At 40.8% G+C, this 25,553-nt stretch overlaps 1 protein-coding gene across 1 annotated transcript; it reads left to right on the top strand.

The window, feature by feature from the left end:
• Window positions 1-2,819: 2,819 nt before the first annotated feature.
• Window positions 2,820-17,585, top strand: LOC119853119 (p53 apoptosis effector related to PMP-22-like). The gene is made up of 3 exons (XM_038395672.2): window positions 2,820-3,310; window positions 13,952-14,095; window positions 15,017-17,585. The coding sequence occupies exons 1-3, from the start codon at window positions 3,100-3,102 to the stop codon at window positions 15,214-15,216; spliced, it is 555 nt and encodes a 184-aa protein (XP_038251600.1). The 5' UTR covers window positions 2,820-3,099; the 3' UTR covers window positions 15,217-17,585.
• Window positions 17,586-25,553: the final 7,968 nt, after the last annotated feature.

The raw sequence follows: 25,553 nt of genomic DNA, 5'->3' as shown, positions 1-25,553 counted from the left end.
TTGTCTTAAGAGATGTAGCAAGATGTAGCCTCTCCCCATACTCCCTTTAGACCCCAATACAGTAAGGTACTTAAAGCATGTTCCTAACTTTATATATATGAATTATCCTTTCACTGAATGAATTGACTTCATGGGACTATGCACATGTTTAAAGTTAGGCACACGATTAAAGTATCTTCCTGAATTGGGGGTTAGCGTCTCTAACTTTAGATAGCATAAGGATCCAACTACCTCTGCCTGCGTGGCACACTTTCACTGCAACGCATGTGTGACTCTTACAAAGCATATTTTAATCTTAACATAATTCTCCCTTCTTCCCTTACCATTAGTGTATTGCACTCAATACAATCTCTTTTTAATCTTGAAGAAACAACAGTGTTTCCACTTCTGAGGTTATTTGTTTGAGTGATGAGGGTGAGTGGGTTGGGAAATCTCATCACTGAACAAACCAAGCGCTTCTAAACTGGCACTGGTTACACTTTTTACAGAAAAAACCAAACACCCTTATGTATACCTTATGCAATCCCCAATGAGGAGTTACATGTACATTCAATTTGGGCCCTATATTTTATTGTTAACGTGAAAAAGGGATGGAATCTGAACAACAGGAAAGACCGGAAGGTAAGATGAATTTGAGAGCATCACTTTGGATGAAATTGCAGGGGCATGGTAGCAGTAGTCAACGCTGAAGAAGAGAAAATTAAAGTAGTCAGGATATAATATGACAAGGGCCTGGATGAGAGTTTTGGCAGTCTGGAGCAGACAGAAAACAGGATATGTTATAAAGGAAGAAGTAGCAATATTTGGATGTAGCCTTGATGTGAGCATCTATAGAGAGAGATCATTCAAAAATATGGGCATGATACGTGACATATGGTATCAAATGTATATTCGTTAAGAAATTTTCAATTAATCGCTTACCCATCTTACACTTCTTGCCGTTGTTTGTATCTCAGTTGACTTAGCTAAGAATTCTTATAAGTTTATACATTTTATTAGCCAAAATAATATTTATGGTAATATTAGAAATTACAGAATGAAAAATAAAGTTGGTTAGATAATAGTGTTCATAATTTCTAATCAAATGATTCTGACATAAAATACTAAAACTTTATCAAAAAATCTACATCAAATCAATAAACCAATATATTTTCACGATAAATCTTAACACAGTGGTAAATATATTGTATTTTTTTTGGATAGGTATTTTCAATACCAGTATAGAACAATAGATCTTAAAACAAATCCTTCATTAATTTTCCAGTCAAACTTGATATGCCAATTATAAACTTTATGTGTTAATTAAATGGTGGGACTGTCCATCAATTAACACAATACAATTTCAAATTTAGGAATTTATTTAATAATTAAATAATTAAAAGTATCAATTTAGTTCAAAAGTACCTTCTAGGTAACAATAATTCATAGCCATGCCTTGTCATTTATACACTAACAAATATGTCACATACTAAGCATCAAATATGCAGATAATGACAGAGCTATTTTTAAGAACAAATTACATACATTATGGGAAGCAAACTTAATAACTTTATTAACTGAGCCACTTATTTTATTCAGGTTTCATTGAAATTGGAATGAACAGCTATATTTCTTTCCAGAGTTTGCCAGTGGAGTCCTTTAAAAAAGACTTTAGGAAAAAGAGTGATACTTTATAAGCTGTTGGTGCTACCTTTTCACAAATCTTTGCAGATTCTAAAAATTCTGGGGCGAGATGCCAACTTAATTTTCCTGTCCATATAGTCCAATAAATCATTTAATTAATGTCAGTCAACATACAGGCACCTGGCATAATGCTGACTATAATAGCAATTAAGCTATAGTTAAAACAAGCAGATTTCCTTGTTAATAATTTCTCACTTCCGATGAAGTGAGCTGTAGCTCACGAAAGCTTATGCTCTAACAAATTTGTTAGTCTCTAAGGTGCCACGGGTACTCCTTTTCTTTTTGCGAATACAGACTAACACGGCTGCTACTCTGAAACCATTCTAAAGACAGTTTTTGCCCCTAATTTGCATTTTTGCTATCTTAAAATGGGTGAGAAGTCACACATTTTAATTCAATAACAACAGGTTTAAGCCTTCAATACATTAGATGATTAACATATTAATAATATCAATTTTTGGTAGCTCATAATTAATACTATTAATTTTTGGTAACTGACTTGTTTTCAGTGCTCAGACTCTGGGTGTAAGCAACATTATCAAGAATGAGGGAAGAGAGAAAAGTGTGGGAGATAAAATGAGGATCTTAGTTTTAGCCATATTTAGTTGCAACTGCCAACAGGATAGCCACAAGGACATGTTAAAGATACAGCCTGATATGTGGGGACTGAAGGAGATCTGTTAGACTTAAGTAACCAGCTACAAGTACAACATAACATGAATAATGAACGGTGAAGAGTTAAAGTGATCAGTTCATGAACAACTTACAGGTTGGAAACTAATACTTCAAACTAACTTGGGAAATAATTATGAATAATGACGATGTTAGAAGAAATGCAGAATCAGTTTGTGGCTGATTCACGGACCAAAAAAAGGGCTGATTTTATACTAAATATTTTTTTCATCAAACAGTTTGATCAGTACCACTAGAGAATACTTTTTGTAGTGCCTTTCAATGAGATTTTAAATATTGCATCTCTTAAGAAATCTCACTTTCTCACAGCCTAGGGCAGCCCTGAATCTTCTCATACTGAAAAAAGGACTTGTGAACTTGTGAGGTGCACTTTACGCTGGGCAGTGCCAGCTAGGAAAGGGTTAAGTGCCTAGACTAGGGAGTGTAATTGGAACCATGGTTTGTTTAGCAGCCAGGGGAAAGGAACAGAGCAGCAAGGGAGTTGAGCCCAGCCCTGCAGCTCCTCTCTGGCTCAACAGGTTATTGCTGCGGCTGCTGTTAGTCACTGGAATCTAGGTGGGGCTCTCTCCTCCCTTACTGCCTTTCTGCTAATTAAAAAGCGGCTCTCACTCTCTCTCTCTCACACACACACACTCTCTTAAAACACCCCGCTCTGCAGAATCCAGAAAGAGCTCTTAGGCTTGTGCATCCATTCTCTGTTGAAGGCCCTGACTGCTGTAGGAGATGGCGATATGTACCCTTGCCTGCTGGAGATGCAGGTGGCTCCTGCCCCTTCTCCTGGGCTTAGCTATCATCTCAGGCATCATTGCACTGTCCGGCTGGGGCTGGCTGGAATCGGAGTTAAAGCCGTACCAGCACCAAGCGTCGTTATGGCAGAGCTGCACCCGGCAGGACGATTCCCTCAACTGGAATTGCAACTCCCTCATGGAATACTGTAAGTGTTTGCAATGGGGTGTCAGAGTACAGGCCACATGCCTGAGCTCACCCTACTCCAACCACCCCAGTTGTCCCTGCCAATATTTGACAGCTGTAAATTGGTGCCGTCTTTATTAGCAAAATAACTGCCTCTACCAATGGCCATTAGCAAAACGACCCCTTTCCTCACTTAGGAAAGGTCCAGTTGTTCCCCCTGTGTGGCTGGTTAATGGGGGGGTTCAGGATAAGTTGTTGTTTGCAGGACTAGCATTAACAGCATTTCCTAGTTAATAGTTACACAGAAAACCAGGCCTTATCTGCCTCTGGTTGCTTTTGAACAAGATTCCCTGTCAGTCCAACATTAAGCCACTGGATGAGGGACTCACAATGAAAATAAATGAAAAAGAATAGCAGTCGGTGTCTTTTAAAATCAAGTGAACAGATCTGGCTCTCTGCATGTCTTCTTTCCTTTATTGCTGGCTCTCCACCAGCACTATTTGTGACCTACATGAGGCTCCTTGAAGTCGCCAACCTCTTTGCCCTCTGATGAGTGTGTTGATAAATGCTGGCCATTGCTAGCACAGCACACATGCCCAGCCTCTGGAGTGCTATACCTGCACAACATCTTAACTACCCTCCTCATAATACTCTGGAGGGAATGAGGGAAATAGGAGTCCAACCGTTCTGGACTAAGGAAATTCTGCTGTTTTGGTGCCTTTCAACCTGTGATTTCAAATAGAGTGAAATGTGTTTTGAGTATGGAAAGAAAATGGTATTTAGTTGATACACATACATATGTTATAGAGAAGAAAGTCACTATATGAAGCAACTGAAAAATCAGAAATTAAATCAAGGGGATAATGTGTATATATTTTCAAAGTGGCTAAAAATGTTAGTAAATTATGTTCGGTTCAGAGGCCTTCTCTTAATACTCTCACCACATATTCTTAGGGTATGGTCTTTGCTGCCAAAGTACTTCCTGATTACATTTGTTGTTTTATAAAATGAAACATTTAGGGTCAAATATAGAGACACACCTTCAAAACTTCATTGAAATGCACTGGACTGGGGAAGCTTGGGAGGATGAGAAAAGGAAAATGGAATATATTTTTTCTCCCTAAAAGGCAGAGGCTGTTCTTTGTACGTATTGGTTCTTTTACAGCTTTCTTAGTGGGGGAGGAACAGATACAGTGATTGTATCAAGATGATAAACATCCAAAATGATCTGGAAACTCAGCAACCTTGGATTATACTGGATTTAAAATGGGCATTAGGAGTGTGGACACAGAGGATAAACCATCTGGGATACTGTATGTGTTGTGTGGATGGAAGCATTAATGTCTGTTAGTAGTTTTCTATTATGGCACTTGCCTGCAAGCAAAATGCAGAACTCATTGTGAGAGCAACAGCATCATTTTTTACCCTGATGATGTTTGTAGGTTTTACTCTTACATGGGAGGAATTTGGCTGCCCTCAAAAAGTAACTCCATGTTCCCAGACCCTTCCTACAAAGGGAAGAAAGGCTAACACAGCAGGTGACAGGTTTCAGAGTAGCAGCCGTGTTAGTCTATATCAGCAAAAAAGCCCGAGGAGTTCTTGTGGCACCTTAGAGACTAACAAATTTATTTGGGCATGAGCTTTCATGGGCTAAAACCCACTTCATCAGAAGCTTATGCCCAAATAAATTTGTTAGTCTCTAAGGTGCCACAAGTACTCCTTTTTTTTTTTTTTTTTGCTAACACAGCAGGGTTACTGCACTTAGGTTTCTCTCAATACATGCTGTAGATTTAGTACTATATGACTGTTTCATACTTCACCCCAGAAAACCAGGAGCTTTGGGAAAGGGCCACATGCTGCTGTTTTGCTAAAGAACTGTTGTTCCTATGGCTGTTATAAATGAAGAATAGCCTTAATTACTGACAGGTTATTTTAACCAACTCAACTTTGTCCCTTGAATAATCTTGTTGAGGTTAATGCTGTACTGTCAAAATTATTCTGTTCAAATAGTATCTGCATCTAGGCAAAGGACGTAACATGTCAGACCGTGGTTTGATTTGCTTAACTTACCAATATGGAACATGTTGGTTTTTTTTTTAAATGCTAAGAATTTTAACTCAAAATAGGCATGCACAGGGCTGCCGCAGTTAAAACAATTAATTTATTAATCTAGACGCATAACTCTTTGTAATATCTAATTACTCCACCCTATTCTGTTCCCCTCCCGGTGATAAGAAAAGAAAGCTTCAAGGTGGATCCCCTCATTAATTTAAAGCTACATTGGAATCAGCATTTTAATCAAGGTTTCAAAATAGCAGCCGTGTTAGTCTGTATTTGCAAAAAGAAAAGGAGTATTTGTGGCACCTTAGAGACTAACAAATTTATTTGAGCATAAGCTTTCGTGAGCTACAGCTCACTTCATCGGATGCATTCAGTGGAAAATACAGTGGGGAGATTTATATACACAGAGAACATGAAACAATGGGTGTTACCATACATACTGTAACCAGAGTGATCACTTAAGGTGAGCTATTACCAACAGGAGAGCGGGGGTGGGGGGGTAGATGCAGGAGACCTTTTGTAGTGATAATCAAGGTGGGCCATTTCCAGCAGTTGACAAGAACGTCTGAGGAACAGTAGGGGGGTGGGGAAATAACATGGAGAAATAGTTTTACTTTGTGTAATGACCCATCCACTCCCAGTCTCTATTCAAGCCTAAATTAATTCTATCCAGTTTGCAAGTTAATTCCAATTCAGCAGTCTCTCATTGGAGTCTGTTTTTGAAGTTTTTTTGTTGAAGAATACCCACTTTTAGGTCTCTAATCGAGTGACCGGAGAGATTGAAGTGTTCTTCAGCTGGAGTCTCTGATAGTGTGGCTGATGCGATTAGGCCCTATGATGGTGTCTCCTGAAAAGGTATGTGGACACAGTTGGCAACGAGCTTTGTTGCAAGGATAGGTTCCTGGGTTAGTGGTTCTGTTGTGTGGTGTGTGGTTGCTGGTGAGTATTTGCTTCAGGTTGGGGGGCTGTCTGTAAGCAAGGACTGGCCTGTCTCCCAAGATCTGTGAGAGTGATAGGTTGTCCTTCAGGATAGGTTGTAGATCCTTGATGATGCATTGGAGAGGTTTTAGTTGGGGGCAGAAGGTGAGGGCTAGTGGTGTTCTGTTATTTTCTTTGTTGGGCCTCTCCTGTAGTAGGTGACTTCTCGTTCTTCTGCACATCTACCAATGTGATATATGCCATCATGTGCCAGCAATGCCCCTCTGCCATGTACATTGGTCAAACTGGACAGTCTCTATGTAAAAGAATAAATGGACATAAATCAGACGTCAAGAATTATAACATTCAAAAACCAGCTGGAGAACACTTCAATCTCTCTGGTCACTCGATTACAGACCTAAAAGTGGCAATACTTCAACAAAAAAAACTTCAAAAACAGACTCCAAGGAGAGACTGCTGAATTGGAATTAATTTGCAAACTGGATACAATTAATTTAGGCTTGACTGGAGTGGATGGGTCATTACACAAAGTAAAACTATTTCCTCTTGTTTTTCCCATCAACCCCCCACTGTTCCTTAGACGTTCTTGTAACTGCTGGAAATGGCCCACCTTGATTATCACTACAAAAGGTCCCCCCACTCTCCTGCTACTAATAGCTCACCTTAAGTGATCACTCTGGTTACCGTGTGTATGGTAACACCCATTGTTTCATGTTCTCTATGTATATAAATCTCCCCACTGTATTTTCCACTGAATGCATCCGATGAGGTGAGCTGTAGCTCACGGAAAGCTTATGCTCAAATAAATTTGTTAGTCTCTAAGGTGCCACAAGTACTCCTTTTCTTTCTTCTTAATCAAGCATCTGCCTGTCCATTGCATGTTGATTAGAGGAGATGAAACTGAACCACATCCTCTAGTTGGGGGCAAAAATATCTTCATGTTGGAATGGTTCCTAAATTGAACTGCTTCTTAATACATGTCTGAAACCTGGGGCTCTGGTGTCCCACAACGGACAAAGGATGGAAAGACAAAAAGAAGAGCAGAGATCAGCTTGTAGCTGGAAAGAGGGTTTGTTTTAATTGAGAACTATTCTGATTTGAGGCCAGGAAGCTCCTGAGTGCCAGCATGTGCATGTTACCAATATACTACATGCAAAAGCTGGCGCATTACACTGCATTTTGAATTGAGGTTATATAGCCCAGAATGCTGCTGTATTAACAATCCTCCTTTTGTGTCTAGTCTGTGCTGGTCAGATATACTGTATTTGATGTATTACTGGTAAGGGCTTGTTTGCAAAGCAATTGTTTTTCTGCCTTTGTACCTTAAAAAGACACTTGTAGGTTTAGACCCAATATTTGTGGGGGGGAATGTCCTCTTGATTCTAGATAAACATTTTTATTATTTTAAGGTTCTTAGCGTCACAGTTATTTTAGATTTGAATTACCATCCTCTAACAGAAAGTATATATGGTCAAGTACCTAACAGGGTACTTAATGCCCTGCTGGTTATGTTTTAATAATCCATTGGCATTTATTAAATTCACAATAATTGATTTGAAAAAGTACATACAGTACATGGAAACATTAATTTGGATCTTTACCGGGAAAAAAAACAGGCTAGAATCTTATGAGCATGAGCCAGGCTCCGTGAGTCATTTGTTAAATCCATCTGGGGATGTATAGCAGTAACAGTGTAGCTGGGAGACTGAGTGGACTTTGACTCAGCAGGCTCTCAGCCAAGTTTGATGATAGATTTATCAGGCAGCTCAGATGAGTTAGGTAGGAATGTAAAAGATATATTACAATCTCTTGACCTTACCCCTCTGTGCATTTTTTCTATCAGCTTTGTGATACATGGGTTGCTTTAGGGGAAGTTGAATGTAGTTTGCAGTGTGTGCTCAGCAAAAGTCAATGATAGTAAAAGAGACACTATCAAGGTTGCTGTGTCCAACCCACCCAAATCAAGTATTATAGCTTTACCTAAACTAGGAAGTATTATATAAGATTCCTGCCAGGTACCAGACTAAGCATCCCAGTGGAGATGAATATTGCCAGACCAGTTAACTAAATGGTTATACAGACTCTGGAAGCTGCCAGCATTTTGTCTACAATAGGACCCCCACCCAGTGTCAACCTGTTGTTGTACTAGTGGGCATTGTTTTGTACAATCTCCAGATGTAGCCATGGCTTATTCAAAACTCGCACCAATAAAATAAAGGGTGCAATTAACAATCTTAGTTCCTCCAAAACAATCTCTGAATCCTGCATTTCTTGCACTCTGATGTGGACATATCCATCTTATTCTGTCATTATGTGTGCAAGAAAATCCCCTTTACCATGGACTCCTGTTCAGGATGAACCAGAAGAGAGATTAATCTTCCTTATTTGGTCAACAAGATCACATTTCATACCTGCTGCTCTGTTGCTGAACCAAACTGCAGCCATTTATGATAACAGAAAATAAATATAACATCACTATCAGCAGTTCCCAGTCTTCAGCCATTAGAATGGCAATTATTCACAACTTCACCAACTGATCATTGCAATGAGACTTATAAAATCAGAAGTTATAGATGGAAAAGTCCCGATACTTTAAATGATCTAGTCCATGTACCTGTTGCTGTAGGATTGCTCTCTACAGAACGTTCTCCTAGGGTTTTGGTTCAATCTAATTTTAAATGTCCTACGCAATAGAGTTTGTACCACTTCCCTTGAGAACATATTTCACTGTCAAAAAGATTTCCTGACATTCAGGCTAATTTCTCCTCCTTTTTAAACTTCATCCCATTTCTGGTAAAGCCACCCTAAATAACTCCTCTCCTTCCTTGGTTCTTGCAGTCCTCTAATATCTGTAGACTTACGTTCTTCTCTAAATAATCACCTAGCTAAGATGTGGGTATATGGGTATAAGATGTGGGTTTAACTCTTTTAATCTTTCCTAGTAATTATATCCTTTCAGCCCTGAATCATTTTAGTTGCTCTTCCGTGAACTCTGAAATATATTTCTGGTGATGAGATGTCCAGAATTAAAGACAGTATTTCAGGTGAAACTGGTGCAGAGTACATAAAAAGAGACTATTACTTCACTGCTGCATGATCTGATGCTTCTATTTATGCAGCCCAAAATTGCATTGGTGGTTTTGCGACCATATCATGAGTACCTATTTGCCAGTGCTGAATAAGAAGCTCTCTGGCTAAAAAGGGATTGAATACATCAATTTCTCCAGAATTGAAGCGTTAACAAATAAACACCTCTCACTTATGATTGCAAAACTAGCCTTATAAATGTGAACCAAATGGAAACTGGTGCAGTGTTTTCTCTCTCTCTGTCAGGAGGCATAGAGCTTCAAGTTGCCCAAGCAAGAACAGTGTGAAAATGATGAGACAAGCTATGGCTAACCCCAGAAAAAAGGCTGTAGAGCAACTGAGATAGACAAAGGACCCCATAAACAGAGGCTGGTAACTGGGGATCAGCTGAGGCCCACTCAACAGTCAGGAAGCTCTGGGGTGGAAAGAGAGCAAAAATCTTTCATTTCTTTTAGCACACTCATGGACAGGGGGAGTCTTTCACATTTGTCAGACAGCTGAGAGGCAGAAGCTGATCAGAAAGAAGGACCTCCATCTAGAGTCCAGGGATAATACTCTAAAGGAATCCTAGCACTCTCCCTCAGATCTGGAAGTCTTGTGTGTGTGTGAAAGTGGTGTTCACCAGTGATGCTGGTGGTGCTCTGTGATGAACCTTCCTACCCCAATCTTTATATTGACCCTTAACACAGGTGTCCGGTACATTTTTCAAGCCCTGTACTCCTTGTTATTGTCAAATGCTCTCATTTAGGGCATATCTATACTGGGGTTTTCTTGGATTTCTTTTGCCAAACATTTCCCACTGTTGCTTCCACCAGTGTTAGGAACAGTAGCAGTGTTAGTGTAAATAGGGCTGTAGGACTCACTGTTTCAAGCATGATGTTGTCTAATCCTGCTCAGAGCAGGTCCACAAGATGCAATGGCAAAAAACTCCAACAGCTATCTTCAGTCCTATTTATAGTAATATGCCAACTCTTGCTGCCACTCGTGGTGCTGAAATGGTGGAAGCAATAATAGAAATTTTTTGGCCAAATTAGACAAGGCCACAGTATCATTTGTAAATTTCATGACCATGACCATTTTACTCCCTTTTTATTTATGAAGACCAGGGCCGTCCTTAGGATTTATGGGGCCGTATGCAGTATTATTAAACTGGTGCCCCATGCTCCACTGAAGGTGGTCCCCAGCTGGCACAGCTGACCCCAGTGTGTCGAGGGGGCACAGCCAGGGCCGGCTCCGGGCACCAGCTTTCCAAGCAGGTGCTTGGGATGGCATTTAGAATGGGGCGGCAGTCCGTGTCCCGTGGCGGCAATTCGGCGGCCGCTCGGCCGCTCTTCCCACTGCGGTGACAATTCGGCGGTGACTACTTGGGGCTGCAAAATTGGTAGAGCTGCCCCTGGGCACAGCCACCACCCTTGCCCACGGTCTCCCAGAACCCCCACCATTGCTGACACACAATGAGCTTCATATGCAGCAGACACTGCGGTAGTGGCTCAAGGCAGGCTTCGCGCTGTCACATGGAAGCTGCATCTTGCCAGAGCCTAGGCCCTCCTGCAGCTCCTCGCCATTCCTGGCTCACCACGAGCATTTTGACAGTAAGTACCAAGCAGTAATAACAACAGTAATAATACAAGTGTGTGCGTGACGGAGTGTGTATGTGTGTGTGTGAGAGAGCCAGTGCATGTGAGAGAGCCAGCGAGAAAGTGTGTGTGTGTGTGTGTGTGTGTGTGTGTGTGTGTGTGAGACAATCTGTATTGGGGGACTGTGACTCATGAGAAGCAGAGTGTATGTGGGTGTGAGAGCCAGTCTGTGTGTGAGAGAGACTCTGTGTGTGTGTGTGTGTGTGTGTGTGTGTGAGTGTTAGGGAAGTGTGAGAGACAGTAAGCTCACTGTCACTTTAAGTTCCCCCTCCCCCGCTCGGCCTGGCTCCGCCCCCCGCTCTCACCTCCCCCAACTCACGTGGAAATTTCACTCCTCCTGTCCTGGCCCCAGCCCCGCCCCCGCCGGAGGCAGGCAGGGTCCAGGGAGGGACCTGGGCTGGGCCGCCGCACCACCAGTGATGGGCCGCACTGCCCTGGACTCCCCTAAGGACGGCCCTGATGAAGACATTAAATAAAACTGGACTTGACACTAATCTTTGCAGTTTCGTCACTAAACATCTCCCAAAGCTAAATACATTGCTAGTTTATTATTACCAGAGCTTAGCAAATAATTCACAGCAAATGGATTCCAGGAGGAGCTTACACAGCAGGCAGTTATACAAAAACTTACACTTACTTTACAAGTAAAAAGATCTGATAAGGAGATCCCTGAGACTCAATAAATGTGAGACCCCTACAATGCCATTTTTTTACAGAGCCAACTGTTAAGAGTCCATCCAAATTATAAGATGTTTGAGTCCTTGGCATGTTTGTACTTGATATTCCAAACTCCCTTGCTCAGGGAGTGTACAGATGTGGCTTTCTACTGAACTTTTATAATTAACAGTTTTGTGAATTATTCTGTATGACAAATTCCAATAAATTGTTTAAATAGATGGTTTAATCCAGGAAGCATTTTTTTCTTGAGCTGATTCCATGCTATGTTTAAGCATATTTAGACAGTAATGATCAGCAAATGAATCCTTTAGCTGTGGCAGCTTTGAACAATGGCCATTACCAGCATTGGGAGCATCAGCGAATAACATCTGGTATGAAAGAATTAGTACAGGTTTCAGACCAAAAATTCCAACCAAGCCGTTCCCTTCCTCCATTCCTAACCCTGCATCAGTTCCACATGGGAGGGAAGGAACAGGATATACTACGGGTAGTTGGGGAGAAATGCAGACAGGCGGAAGCTCATTTGCACAAACTCCCTTCTTTCTTCAGCAGCAATGTGGGTCCAGTTTGAAGGGCTGCTGTGGAGTTTCTCCACATTCTTTCTATGCCTGGCTGTCTTCAGGATTGGGCCATGCCCATGTGGAACCCCCGTGTGTTCTGCTATGCCCCTTAGTCCTATACGAGACAGGTTCAGGATTTGGGCCTACATGATTTCTTTGTTTTAATCCCTTGTGTAAATGCAGGCAACCAGTCTTTAGAGTAGGTGGAGGGTGATTCATGATGACTGTCTACCTATAAAATTAAAACTCTTGAATTAGTACCTTTTGGGCTCTTCAAAGTCAAAATAGTCAACTACTCGGCCTCGTGGTTAAGAAATGGCCTGTTGTTTGCATGATGCTACCTATGCTTGTGTCTACTGTTTGGAAAGAGAATGGGATTTGAATGTTCAGAAGCCAGCATTTATTTTAAAAAGGAAACTGTAGGTTGCTTTTCAAGAAGGGATGTTATTTTTCTGGTGCCCGGACATTGATGCCCATTGTTGCCATAAAGGGATTTCTTATTTAGCAGTGGCAAATGGAGGAGAACATTCTGGAATAAGGTTATGGGAATAAGGTTACTTTCTGAATGTCTTTTTGGTCCTCTTCTTCTGCCTCTGAGTGACTTGAAGTTATACTTAAGACCTATCATGGTCCCATGAACCTGTCCACTTTGAAAGCATCCTCTTATCCCATATGGTATTATCAAAATAATTAAAATTGGGAAGTTTGGGTAACTCCACTAGTCATTGGACTGCTCGCTTTCCTTCTCCCTACACATCTAAGTTGGTTCCAAGTCCTTTTGGTGCTGAGTCTACATTATCTTTAAGAGCCACCTATTCCCTTCTATTTCTATTGGTACAAACCATGTCCAAATCTTTGTAATCTCTCCCCTTAACTATTCCAAATCTACCCCATTCTGTTCTTCTTAATTCTCACTTCACGCTCCAGTTCATGCAGAATAAAGCTGCCAAAATCCAATTCCTTGAATGTGACTTATTCCACTCCCTTTATGACTACCCATAACTTTCTCATTGGTTGCCTTCACATCTCACATTTCCTTTATGTGGGCATAGGCTCCATTATCTTGTATACCAATCACCCTTTCCTTATTCAGATCTCACACTAATCGTAACTTCTTCTGCTAAGCCTTCCAGTGCTAGTCCCCCATTACAGCATTACTCATTTCTTCATCAATTAAAAAAGTAACTACAAATTCATGATGTCAAACAGCTTCTATCTCTTGGTCCCAGCAGAAAACTGCATTGCCCAGGTTGATATCCCTTCATTTGTCTGATTTTGTCCTCCCCACATCCTTCTTGTCTGTTTGCTCATGGACCATGAATGGAATTTTCAAAAGTGGGCTAACTCTCCTCCCACTAACTTCAGTGAGAGCTTTACCATTGATTTCAATGGGAGCAGAGCTAGGCCAATGCTGAGTGCTCTTGAAAATCCCAACCTTTGTCTTTTTGCTTGTGCTTGTAAAGCATCGTGCATACTTATGGCACCATATAAATAGTGATAATAAACAATTACTCTCTGCTCAGACTTCTGTGGTTCCCTAAAAGCCACACTTACATTTCTGATACTAAGTCAAAGCAATATTGTATTCTTATAAGGGACAGAATCTCCACGATGATAGAATTAAAGCAAACAAAAGACCTAAGGGTGACACCTACTTCCATGTACTGTTTTGTATAACATGTTTTCCCCTTTCCTTTCAAGCCTGGGGAAGAGCAGCAGCTGCCACCTACCTCGTCGGCTTCGTGATCCTAGTCATCTGTTTCGCCCTAGCAGTCATTGCATTCTCTGTTGACATACTTCGTTTCAACTTTGTGCGAGGAATCGGTGGCTTGCTCTTTGTTGCTGGTAAGACTGATGATTGCTTCTTAAACTGATGTTTGTTATAACTCTGATACCTGCTAGCTGGAGTAAAGTCTCCTTCTCTCTCCTCCTAAAAATATCCACCCCACACATATTTCTAATTGGGTTCATGATTCATTTTTATGAATGAGAAAAGCTTGTTTTAATTTTGAAGTGATACTTGGTTTGCATCCTCAGAGATTAGGCATGTTGTAATGGTCATTACAATGTCCGAGGATGCAAATCAAGTTTCACTTCAAAATTAAAACAGGATGTGGGTGTTGTGACATGATGGAGGAGACATAAAGCAAGCAGGTAAACTAGAATGCTTTGCTCTGAAGTCTTTCTGATGATTCTGTGGCAGTAACTAAACAGCGAAACAACAATTCCAGCAGCAATGTCGCTAACACACAAGTATGTTTTGCCCTGGAAACTGCTTTACAAATACTAAAGTAAAGGACTTTTAACTACTACATTTGATTCTTTTAGTCCAGATTGTTCCACCTCTGCATCTATACTTGGTTAAAGAAATTTGCATTCCTCTTATTAAGCATCATTACCATTGTGTTAGTTTGAATTCTTCTCAAGCATAGGGTTAAGGACCCAATTCTTTAGTCACTTTGCACCCAAAACATCCTTTTGAAGTCAGTGAGAGATCTGTGTGTAGAATGGTTCCAGAATGAGGCCCTGATCCTGCCATAAGATCTGTGTGGGCAGACCCTCATACCTGCGCTGAGTCCCATTGAAGTCAATGGACCTCTGCAAGAATGCAAGGGTATACCTGCATTGATTTGATTGTAGGATTGCAGCTAAGTCCTTAAATATCTGAGAGAGGAGTGTGCTTACCTGCCAATAAAGTCAGAATAGGAAATGTGATGAGATTAATTGTCACTCATTTTCAATTTGTTTATTTTTACCTTCCTTTAGCAATATTCCAGATCATATGCCTGGTAATCTATCCAGTGAAGTTCACAGAAGACATCGAGATGAAAAATATGAATATGTTTAGCTGGGCATATGGCTTTGGTTGGGCCAGCGCTATTATTCTAATAGGCTGTGGTTTCTTCTTCTGCTGTCTCCCCAACTGGGAGGATGAGGTGCTGGGTAACATCAAGCCAGCATATTAGTATTCTTCCCCAGAGAGAAGTAGAAAAGCACATTGTATACAATGAAAGAATAAATTAAAATATAAACACGCTAAAAATTACAGCACAGGAACTTTGAAAATTGGATGTTACAGACTGAAAAAAAAATCTCATTTTTCCAGAATGTTTTGAACTTGTGCTGACACTGAGGTAGCAGAAAGGCTTGGCAACCTGAAGCAAAAATGTTAGAAATTGTAGGTAAAAGATCAGAAGGTTTGTATTTTCATATTCATATCCGTTATGGATTGATTTTGGTAGTCAATCTGTTGCCTCTCTCTACATGCAAAGTTCCTACTAATTAAGTCACTCTCTTCCACACATTTGTTTAGACATCCATATATAAAGAATTTAGTACTTAAAGTATAGAGGGAGAGAAAGTGCATTCTGATTTTAACCAGAAACCACTGCAGAGCCCTTTTATTCCCTTCCTGGTATTTTTGTTTTTAAGTTTTATAAGCAAATTTGTCAGTAGTGAAATAGAATTAAAAAAAAATCTTTCAAAGAAGGTTTTTTTTCTTCCAACATAATTAGTCCCAAAAAAGAATTTTTGCTATGCAAGTTCATTGCAATCTGAAGTCTCCTAAGAATTTCCTCTTCCCTCCATATTATTGACTGATATCCAATATAAGTAGTAGAAATTGAAGCTAGAGAAATTAGAAACTTAAAACAAAATATTTTTCCACTGACTGTAGCAGTTAGATGGCATGTTCCCCAAAAGCATAAAGTGAATATCTCTGTGTACAATATTAATGGTGTGCGCTGGTGTAACATTTATTGGCATTCATTTGTGAAGACTGCAGTACTCATATGTGATGAAACCATAAGTGAATAACACAGATTGTTCCAAGAGTATCAATAAAACATTCAAACCATCAAACACCATGTATTTTTATGCTGCATTTTAGAAATATTAGTTTAGAAAATATTTTAGAGTTGTATTTTGTTTTTAAATAGGTGCTATTTTTCACATCCCTCCACCTTTAAAACCAGATTGCCTTAGCTATCAGACAGGCTTTGGAGGAAAATTTTAAAATACAATTTTCAAAAGTGATTTAAAATAGATTTTCTGTATTTCAGAGTATAGCAAATTTAAGGACTCATCTGTGTGAACCACTAGGGATACAAATGCACAGGTCTCTGTGTGAGTGTGAATATATTTACACACATTTCACTGGATAATCTGAAATCCTAGCTGAGTGGGATAACACATGTGATTCTAGACTTGAAAGAAATACCTAAGAGATGTAGACATATTTGGAAGTAGGGACTTATCACCTTAATATCTCAACACCAATGACATCAGGCCTCTAAACTGTGGATCGCTCACTGATGCAGCAAATGTAATTTTCGATCTGTACTTTTTACCTTATCTTCATTTGAGGAGAAAGAAGGAAACTTTTTTTGTGGCAGGTTATTTTTTTTTAAGTGGTAACTATTTGAAGCTGCTCAGAGGTTGCAAATCCTGAAAGTAGCTGTGGCACAGCTATATTACTGGGTAGGGTACAGGTGCAGTGGTGAAAAGTGAAAAGCAAATGCATGTGGTCACATCCTTCCATTGTTTGTCAAATGGTCTGGGGTTTATATCATATGGCTGCAGAAATAAAACAAGTTATTCCAAGTTATCATGACACCATACTGTAGGTGGGGTGTGTGTGTGTGCATACATGTATTTACACATAATGTAGAAAACACATACAAAAATATAATCTATAAGACATAACCAGAACACAGTAGAACTAAAATACATAAAAACTAAGTTTACTCAATGCCCAATCTATTTTGTATTATATTGTAGTTTTGTAATACACCTTTTGCTTTTGGTGAAAATGTATAATTGTACATGTTATAATCTCAGTCATGGCTAGCCAATCAACTAAATTTATGATTCTTGCTGGGAAGGGGCAAATTTGCCTCTACTTCTGTACAGTACTACTGCTAGTGCAGATTGCCTTACAAATTAATCTGTACCATTAATGTGATATTATATTGTTGTACATTGAGCACAAAAGACAACAAGGAATAGTGATGCTGTCTGGCAAATACCTTGCACAGCTAAAGATCTGAAGCAAAACAAGACCTGAAGGTGGAGGTAGACACTTGGAGAGAGGTTGAGTAGAAGTGTGTTGCTCAGAATTACTGAAGTGTTTTGTATGTTTTTGTAATCGTTGTCATGCTTGACAAAAAAAGAAAGTTAAATATAAACCAAGTTGAGTTTCAGAAGTATTTTGAAAGGAAGCAAAAGCAAAATGTTATGGCTTGTTATGTTCACTTCAGCTGTTCAGGAATAAGCAATTGCAAATATTTTAATAATAAACTACTTTCAATAAATGATGGTAATATATTTTGATAATTTCAAATATAGTGGTTTCACTTATTCTGTTTAAGGAGGTTATTCAAAAAATATATACTTAGTAGTGGTAACTATTTGGAGTAGTTTGTGAGAAGGGGGCTCACTTAAAGCATGAATTTAAGGAATTCTTGACTTTTAATGTGAACATCAAAATGTATGAACTCTAAAGGCAAATAAATGAGGCCGAGCTATTATTTATATGAAAAGGCAAAAATTTGCAATGTTCACTGAAATAAATTGCGCCTCATATTCTTAATACCTTCATCAAAAGTACTGTATTTGGAAAACACTCCATTAGGCCTATAAAAGGTAATAATTTAAAAAAACAAATAAACAGCACTCGAAAGAGATTAATTATAAGATGCATCTGATGAGGAAGATGGAACACAGACATTTTTATTTGTGATCTGATTGGATAATGTTGTTACAGACCCCAGGACTGTTGATCTCCGAAGCAGGTAAACAACAGAGACATCTAACAACAGTTTCCAGCTAATAAGCCAGGATTTTCTTCTTTGTTTGCATTAATTAACCATCCTTCTTCTTCATCCCCAATGAATTTGAAAGACTTGCTAGTACAACTGTAGGGAACATTTGACTTCTTTCTCCCATCCTTCACCTCACTTTGTTTCTGACTATTGGTTGGGTTTTTTTAAGGATTTTTAAAAATACTCATGATTTTTGAGTACACATCTAGGTCAGTTTGGTTGATTTTAGATTTCCCAAATGGCTTCAAGAGAATGTAAGTTTATTTCGGGTGTTTTCCACAAACATACTTATACATTAAAAGTCATCTCCTACAACCCTTGCTCACATGAATGCTCTATATTCATAGACCAGAGCCTGCTCTCATCGAAGTGAATAGAAAATCTCCCACAGGCTTCAGTGGTGCAGGATCAACCCAATCCTGGGAGACAATAAGCAATTCTGGGGTCTGAGCACCTACTATTCCTAGCTGTTTCTAGATGAATCAAAGGCACTTGCTATCTTGCAGAAGTGGATGCTTAAGAAGGCTCATTCACTTGAACGGGACAACTAGCGAGTATGCCTATGAATAAGTGTGGCAGCATTAGGCCCACATTGAGATTTTTTTTTCATTTTCTTCATATTTAGTAAAATTAAGGACACATTTTTCAAAAACAAATTGTTAATAAGAAGGTTCATTAAAATATCAGGCTGAGCTCTAGTTTAAAAACCTGTAGTTAATTTACATAAAGTAAAGCACTGGAGTCCAGATAATTGAAGATGTTTTGTTGGGGGTGGGGTGGGGGAGGGAGTAGTATTATGGTGATGAGCACTATAGAAACACGCATACGTATAAACAATTAAATGAACTGTAAAAAGGAACCTCTGAGATCAAGTGTTTAAGTAAAACAATGAGTTTCAAATAGATTGTATAAGAGTATACAGCAATTTATTTAAAAAATGGTTTATGGAACTTGTGTTGTAAGTTAATTTTTCTTCTGTGCTTTCCTCATCTGAGAAAGTCTGCCATGGTGTCAGCTGATGCAGTGGTTTCCCAGGGGCAATGAAGGCTGCTGCAACACAGAGAAGCCCCCTGAGAAGCACACCTACTAAAGACTATAGGCTACATTCACAAAAGGACTGAGGAGCCTAACTACGAGTTAGGTGCTTAAATCCCAGAATCAAGCCCCACTGAGATTCACAAAACTCAAGTTCAACTGCTGCTGAAGACTGTAGGCACCTAAACTCACTCAGCACCTAAATGTTTGTAGTAAAAGTTCCCTGGGCACCTGTGTTTCTGCCTCTGGGTATGTGCACACCAGGCACCAAGATACAAACCCAGGGAAGATAGATGGCTTACAGCTTGCCTATCAGATTGGGCCCCTTTAAGGCAAGCTTACACAAAACAGCCAGGGGGAGGGCAGGTTCCCTCACAGCTTTTGGCCCAGAGGTTAGGGAACACTCCGAGGACATGGGAGACCCCTGTTCAATTCCCCCCTCCAGCTGAGAGGGAGAAGGGTTTTGAACAGGGATCTACTCCCTCTTGCGTGGGTACCCTAACCACTGAGCTATGGCATATTCTGAGGGCTGGGCTCCATCTCTCTAGTTAAAATTATTTTTCTACAATGGAATAGTTTCAAAAGAGTCAATAGCACGGGGGGCCTGGATTTTCCACCTCACAAGTGACAGTGTGCTAACTACCAGGCTACAGAGCCATTCTCTCTCTCCCCTGCCTCCCTCAATGACCTCCTTCACCACTGAGAGGTGGCCGATCCCTATGCAAATCTTTTCTCCCCTCAGCTGGCAGGGGAATTGACCCTCAGGGGCTCCCATGTCACAGGTGACTACACTAACTATGGGGCTAAAAGTTATGAGGGAGCTCCTTTCCCCCACCCTGACATTGAAAAAAATGGCATAGGCACCTAAAGCCAAGATAGAGTCTGCAGCTGAGAATCCCACAGAGTGGTACCTCCCTGCAGCCCAGATTTAGGCACCTAGCTCCAAGAAAGCAGCAGGAGTTGGCATATGCCCCTTGTCTTGGCATTTCTCATTAGCTGCCTTAGGTGAAGAGCTGCCTAGCATGCTGGCTTTTTGTGTGTGTGTGTGTGAATTCCATTCTGAGGTGTCTCTCTCTCTCTCCCCATTCATTAGACAGCGGAGTTTAGTGGTCAAACACAGGCTTTGTGAATCTTAGTGATTTTCTAGCACCAAAAAATTAGGTATGGCAATACATAGTGTTACCACACCTAAGTATCTTTGTGAATCTAGCCCTATGTTTTCTGTACAAATAACTGGAGCTACAAAGAAATAAGGACATAAAAATAAACAACCAAAGAGTTATGTACTGATGTTAAACCTAGAGGAGATGACTCTCACAGAGCATATGGCCGACTAAATTATGCAAAGGGATGCCTAATGTCACATGGCAAATAAACATCAGAGCCAGGATTTCCATCTATAAAGCTCCTGGGCAAGACTTCTACCTTACTGAATGTCAGTTGCTGATCCATAAACTAGGAATAATAAAAGTCTTGGCACTGTCATGTTCTGTGGCTCTCAGAAGTCTTTACAAAGGTAGGTAGCTCCAATTTATAGATATAGTGACTGAGGCACAGATAACTTAAAACTTAAACAACTGACTCCCATTCACAGAGGCAGCTTATGAGTCTGTCAAGGTTCCTTCCCCACTCTGAACTCTAGGGTACAGATGTGGGGACCTGCATGTAAGACCCCCTAAGCTTATTCTTACCAGCTTAGGTTAAAAACTTCCCCAAGATACAAACTTTGCCTTGTCCTTGAACCCTATGCTGCCATCACCAACCGGGTTAAACAAAGAACAGGACAAGAGCCCACTTGGAGACCTCTTCCCCCAAAATATCCCCCCAAATCCTACACCCCCTTTCCTGAGGAAGGCTTGATAAAAATCCTCACCAATTTGTAAGGTGAACACAGACCCAAACCCTTGGATCTTAAGAACAATGAAAAATCAATCAGGTTCTTAAAAGAAGAATTTTAATTAAAGAAAAGATAAAAGAATCACCTCTAAAATCAGGATGCTAAATACCTTACAGGGTAATCAGAATAAAAAAACATAGAGAATCCCTCTAGGCAAAACCTTAAGTTACAATAAGACACAAAAACATGAATATACATTCCATTCAGCTCAGCGTATTTTACCAGCCATTAAACAAAAGGAAATCTAACACATTTCTAGCTAGATTACTTACTAACTAACAGAAGTTCTGAGACTGTATTCCTGATCTGTTCCCGGCAAAAGCATCACCCAGACAGACGAACCCTTTGTTTCCCCCCACTTCCGATTTGAAAGTCTCTTGTCTCGTCATTGGTCATTTTGGTCAGGTGCCAGTGAGGTTACCTTAGCTTCTTAAGCCTTTACAGGTGAAAGGGTTTTGCCTCTGGTCAGGAGGGGTTTTATAGAACTGTATAGAGAAAGGTGGTTACCCTTTCCTTTATTTTTATGACAGTGACTGATCGGTAGCAGTCTGAGTAGCCAGCTTCCACAATGCAATTGCCACACGCTTCTCCTGTGACAGGGCAGCTCTCATTCTTGGTAACTTGTGCTGCAAGGCTGGAGTGAGCTTATCATACAGTCCCATGAATATGGCTTTCCTCATGCAAAAGTTCTGCAGCTACTGCTCGTCATTCCAGAGGTGCATCATGATGTGATCCCACCACTCAGTGCTTGTTTCCTGAACCCAAAAGTGGCGTTCCACTGTGGCCAGCACCTCCATGAATGCCGCAAGCAATCTCGTGTCGTAGCTGCTATGTGTGGTGAGATCAATGTCAAACTCCTCTTGCTTTATAGTTTAAAAAATAACTCCACTGCCACTTGTGATGTGTTCGTGAGAGCGAGCAGCATACTGGTTAGCAGTTCGGGATACACTCCTGCAGCCCGAAAGAGGCAGGGTGCGCAGTAAACAAACCGTTGAAAGATGGTGCCAAGTGTGGACGGAAGCATAGGGATTGCTGGGATGTGAAGCAATCCATCACCGGTCATTGGGACAGGACCCAGGATGCCCCACAACCCCCTCCACCTTCCCACAAGTCTTAGCGGCAAAAGAGAAAGAGGTGCTCTGTGCGACAGCTGCCCAGAGTGCACCACTCCGAATAGCGTTGCAAGTGCTGCAAGTCTGAACACACTATTGTGCAGGCAGCTGTCAGCGTGAACACACAACAGCGGTTTTCCTTCTGCGCTCTGAGCGGCGCTGTAACTTTGCCAGTGCAGATGTGCCCACATTCCCCCAGGTCTCCTGCCTGTGGGAGCTCTGGTTTCTCAATTAATCCCTTCAGAGACAATTTGGGAGGAAAGCAAGGTATACAGAGGCAGCCAAATATTTTCTGAACCTCAGACACTTTATTCTTAACAATGCACACTAGAGAGTTAAGAATCTTTGAAAAATAACAAGCAGTCCTAAATGCAGGTCCTGCCCACCTGGTCTGATTTCACCCCTCCTGTTAGTCATGGGTTTGGCTTTAATGAAAGAAAGCCCATTGTTCCAGGAGGAAAGTCCATGCATCCGATGAAGTGGGCTGTAGCCCATGAAAGCTTATGCTCAGATACATTTGTTAGTCTCTAAGGTGCCACAAGGACTCCTGCTTTTTGCGGACACAGACTAACACAGCTGCTACTCTGAAACCTGACCGTAGGAAAGAGACAGTCAACATTGATGGCCCTTGATGGCTCTGTCACGGCTTCACAGCCCCAATCATTCAATTAGCCGACAGTACAAAATGAAAAGGAGGACTTGTGGCACCTTAGAGACTAACAAATTTATTTGAGCATAAGTTTTCGTGAGTTACAGCTCATTTTATCAGATGCATTCAGTGGAAAATACAGTGGGAAGATTTCTATACACAGAGAACATGAAACAATGGGTGTTACCATACACACTGTAACGAGAGTGATCAGGTAAGGTGAGCTATTACCAGCAGGAGAGCCGGGGGCGGCAGGGGGAAACTTTTGTAGTGATCAAGGTGGGCCATTTCCAGCAGTTGACAAGAACGTCTGAGGAACAGCGGGGGTGGGGAGTGGGGGAATAAACGTGGGGAAATATTTTTACTTTGTGTAATGATCCATCCACTCCCAGTCTTTATTCAAGCCTAAGTTAATTGTATCCAGTTTGCAAATTAATTCCAATTCAGCAGTCTCTCATTGGAGTCTGTTTTTGAAGTTTTTTTGTTGAAGAATTGCCACTTTTAGGTCTGTAATCGAGTGACCAAAGAGATTGAAGTGCTCTCCGACTGGTTTTTGAATGTTATAATTCTTGATGTCTGATTTGTGTCCATTTATTCTTTCATGTAGAGACTGTCCAGTTTGGCCAATGTACATGGCAGAGTGGCATTGCTGGCACATGATGGCATATATCACATTGGTAGATGTGCAGGTGAACGAGCCTCTGATAGTGTGGCTGATGTGATTAGGCCCTATGATAGTGTCCCCTGAATAGATATGTGGACAGATTGGCAATGGCTTTTGTTGCAAGTATAGGTTCCTGGGTTAGTGGTTCTGTTGTGTGGTGTGTGGTTGCTGGTGAGTATTTGCTTCAGGTTGGGGGGCTGTCTGTAAGCAAGGTCTCCCAAGATCTGTGAGAGTGATGGGTCGTCCTTCAGGATAGGTTGTAGATCCTTGATGCTGTGTTGGAGAGGTTTTAGTTGGGGACTGAAGGTGATGACTAATAGTGTTCTGTTATTTTCTTTGTTGGGCCTGTCCTGTAGTAGGTGACTTCTGGGTACTCTTCTGGCTCTGTCAGTCTGTTTCTTCACTTCAGCAGGTGGGTGTGGTAGTTGTAAGAATGCTTGATAGAGATCTTGTAGGTGTTTGTCTCTGTCTGAGGGATTGGAGCAAATGCGGTTGTATCGTAGAGCTTGGCTGTAGACAATGGATCGTGTGGTGTGGTCTGGATGAAAACTGGAGGCATACTGGTCAATAGGTTTCCGGTAAAGGGTGTTTATGTGACCATCGCTTATTAGCACCGCTCTAATCTACAATGAAGGTTGCAATACATTATGAGGTCATACTCCAACATGAAGATTACAGTACAAAGTGCAGCCCCTGAAATGGGGCGCACAAATACAAGGTGGAATTCACAATCTGACACACACATATTCCTAATCTGTCACAGGGCTAACAATATCTACCTTCCTCATAGACCAGCCCTTTGCACTCTGCAAAATATCAGCTCTAACGTCTACAGCAAGGTCCCTGGGCTCTTCAGAAGACTAGATTTTTTGTGACCATTCCATTTAAATGAAAAAGTTGAAGAGCTTAATGAATACAAATTAAACAATACGATTAGTACTGTTGTCCTGTCATATTTATTTTTATATTAATTCAGTGTAGTTTGTGCCATCCCTGCAATTCCACATTTCAATATGATGCAGGTTTTTGTTCTGATAATATATAACCATGCTGCAGAAATTGTCACTGGTGAAGCTGCAGGTATTGGCAGTGGAAAGGGTTGGAACAGAATTTAGGATTGCTGACCTCCCAGCCACCTGCCCACTTCCCTCAGGCAGAGGAACATTTTGATGAGTGTGGAGCGCAGAAGTAGGTGGAGCCCTTTTACTAGTTGATCAATTGCTCAAAAGGTTTCTCTGGCTTAAACTGGGAGGCCACTGTGGAGCCATTTCAATATGCATCAATTATTAGAGTGGCTCTCAATCTTTACAGACTATTTTACCCTTTCAGGAGTCTGATTTGTCTTGTGTACCCCAAGTTTCACCTCACTTAAAAACTACTTGCTTACAGAATCTGACATAAAAATGCAAATGTGTCACAACACATTTCTGAAAAATTGCTTCCTTTCTCATTTTTACCATATAATTATAAAATAAATCAACTGGAATATAAATATTGCCTTACATTTCAGTGTATAGTATACACAGCAGTATAAAAAAGTCATTGTCTGTATGAAATGTTAGTTTGTACTGACTCTGCTGATGCTATTTATGTAGCCTGTGTAAAACTAGGCAAATATCTAGATGAGTTGATGTACGCCCTGGAATACCTCTGAGTACCCCAAGGGGTACAGGTACCCCTGGTTGAGAACCACTGAGTTATGGCATCTAGCCATGCACATGTATATCTTACTGGAGGCTGTATGGTGTTCAGTGATCACTCAGTGCTTAAGGTGCTTGCAGAAAATATTCTGTGTCCATTCCAACTGGTGGTGTATAACACAACATCAGCTTCACAGCACCCTGCCCAGGCTCTTTCTCTGGGATGGTCAGCAGTTAAAGGCACAGTCCCCAATCCCAGAGGGGCCCAATTCTCCACTGCATTGTATAATCTTACTTCCGTGCAAAGTGGAAGCAAAGGCTATCACTAGTGCAAATGGAGTAATCTGTTTTAGTAGCATTTTACATTCAGGCAGTGGAGAATTAGGCCCAAATATTGTACTGTCCCTGCTGAGAATATTCATAGAGCACAGTCAAATCAAATCTATTTTCTCCCCGTAAAAACATGCTCTGCTCCTCAATACTT

This window comes from Dermochelys coriacea, chromosome 3 (assembly GCF_009764565.3).
Source record: "Dermochelys coriacea isolate rDerCor1 chromosome 3, rDerCor1.pri.v4, whole genome shotgun sequence".
Classification (NCBI taxonomy): Eukaryota; Metazoa; Chordata; order Testudines; family Dermochelyidae; genus Dermochelys; species Dermochelys coriacea.
Note: the sequence above shows the minus strand (reverse complement) of the source record. Positions and strands in the feature narration are given on the sequence as shown.

Coding starts and splice junctions, on each gene's coding strand:
- LOC119853119 (XM_038395672.2), top strand. CDS start 3,100: ATGGCGATATGTACCCTTGCCTGCTGGAGATGCAGGTGGCTCCTGCCC. Junction 3,311..13,951: donor CAACTCCCTCATGGAATACT/GTAAGTGTTTGC, acceptor TTTCCTTTCAAG/CCTGGGGAAGAGCAGCAGCT. Junction 14,096..15,016: donor TGGCTTGCTCTTTGTTGCTG/GTAAGACTGATG, acceptor ACCTTCCTTTAG/CAATATTCCAGATCATATGC.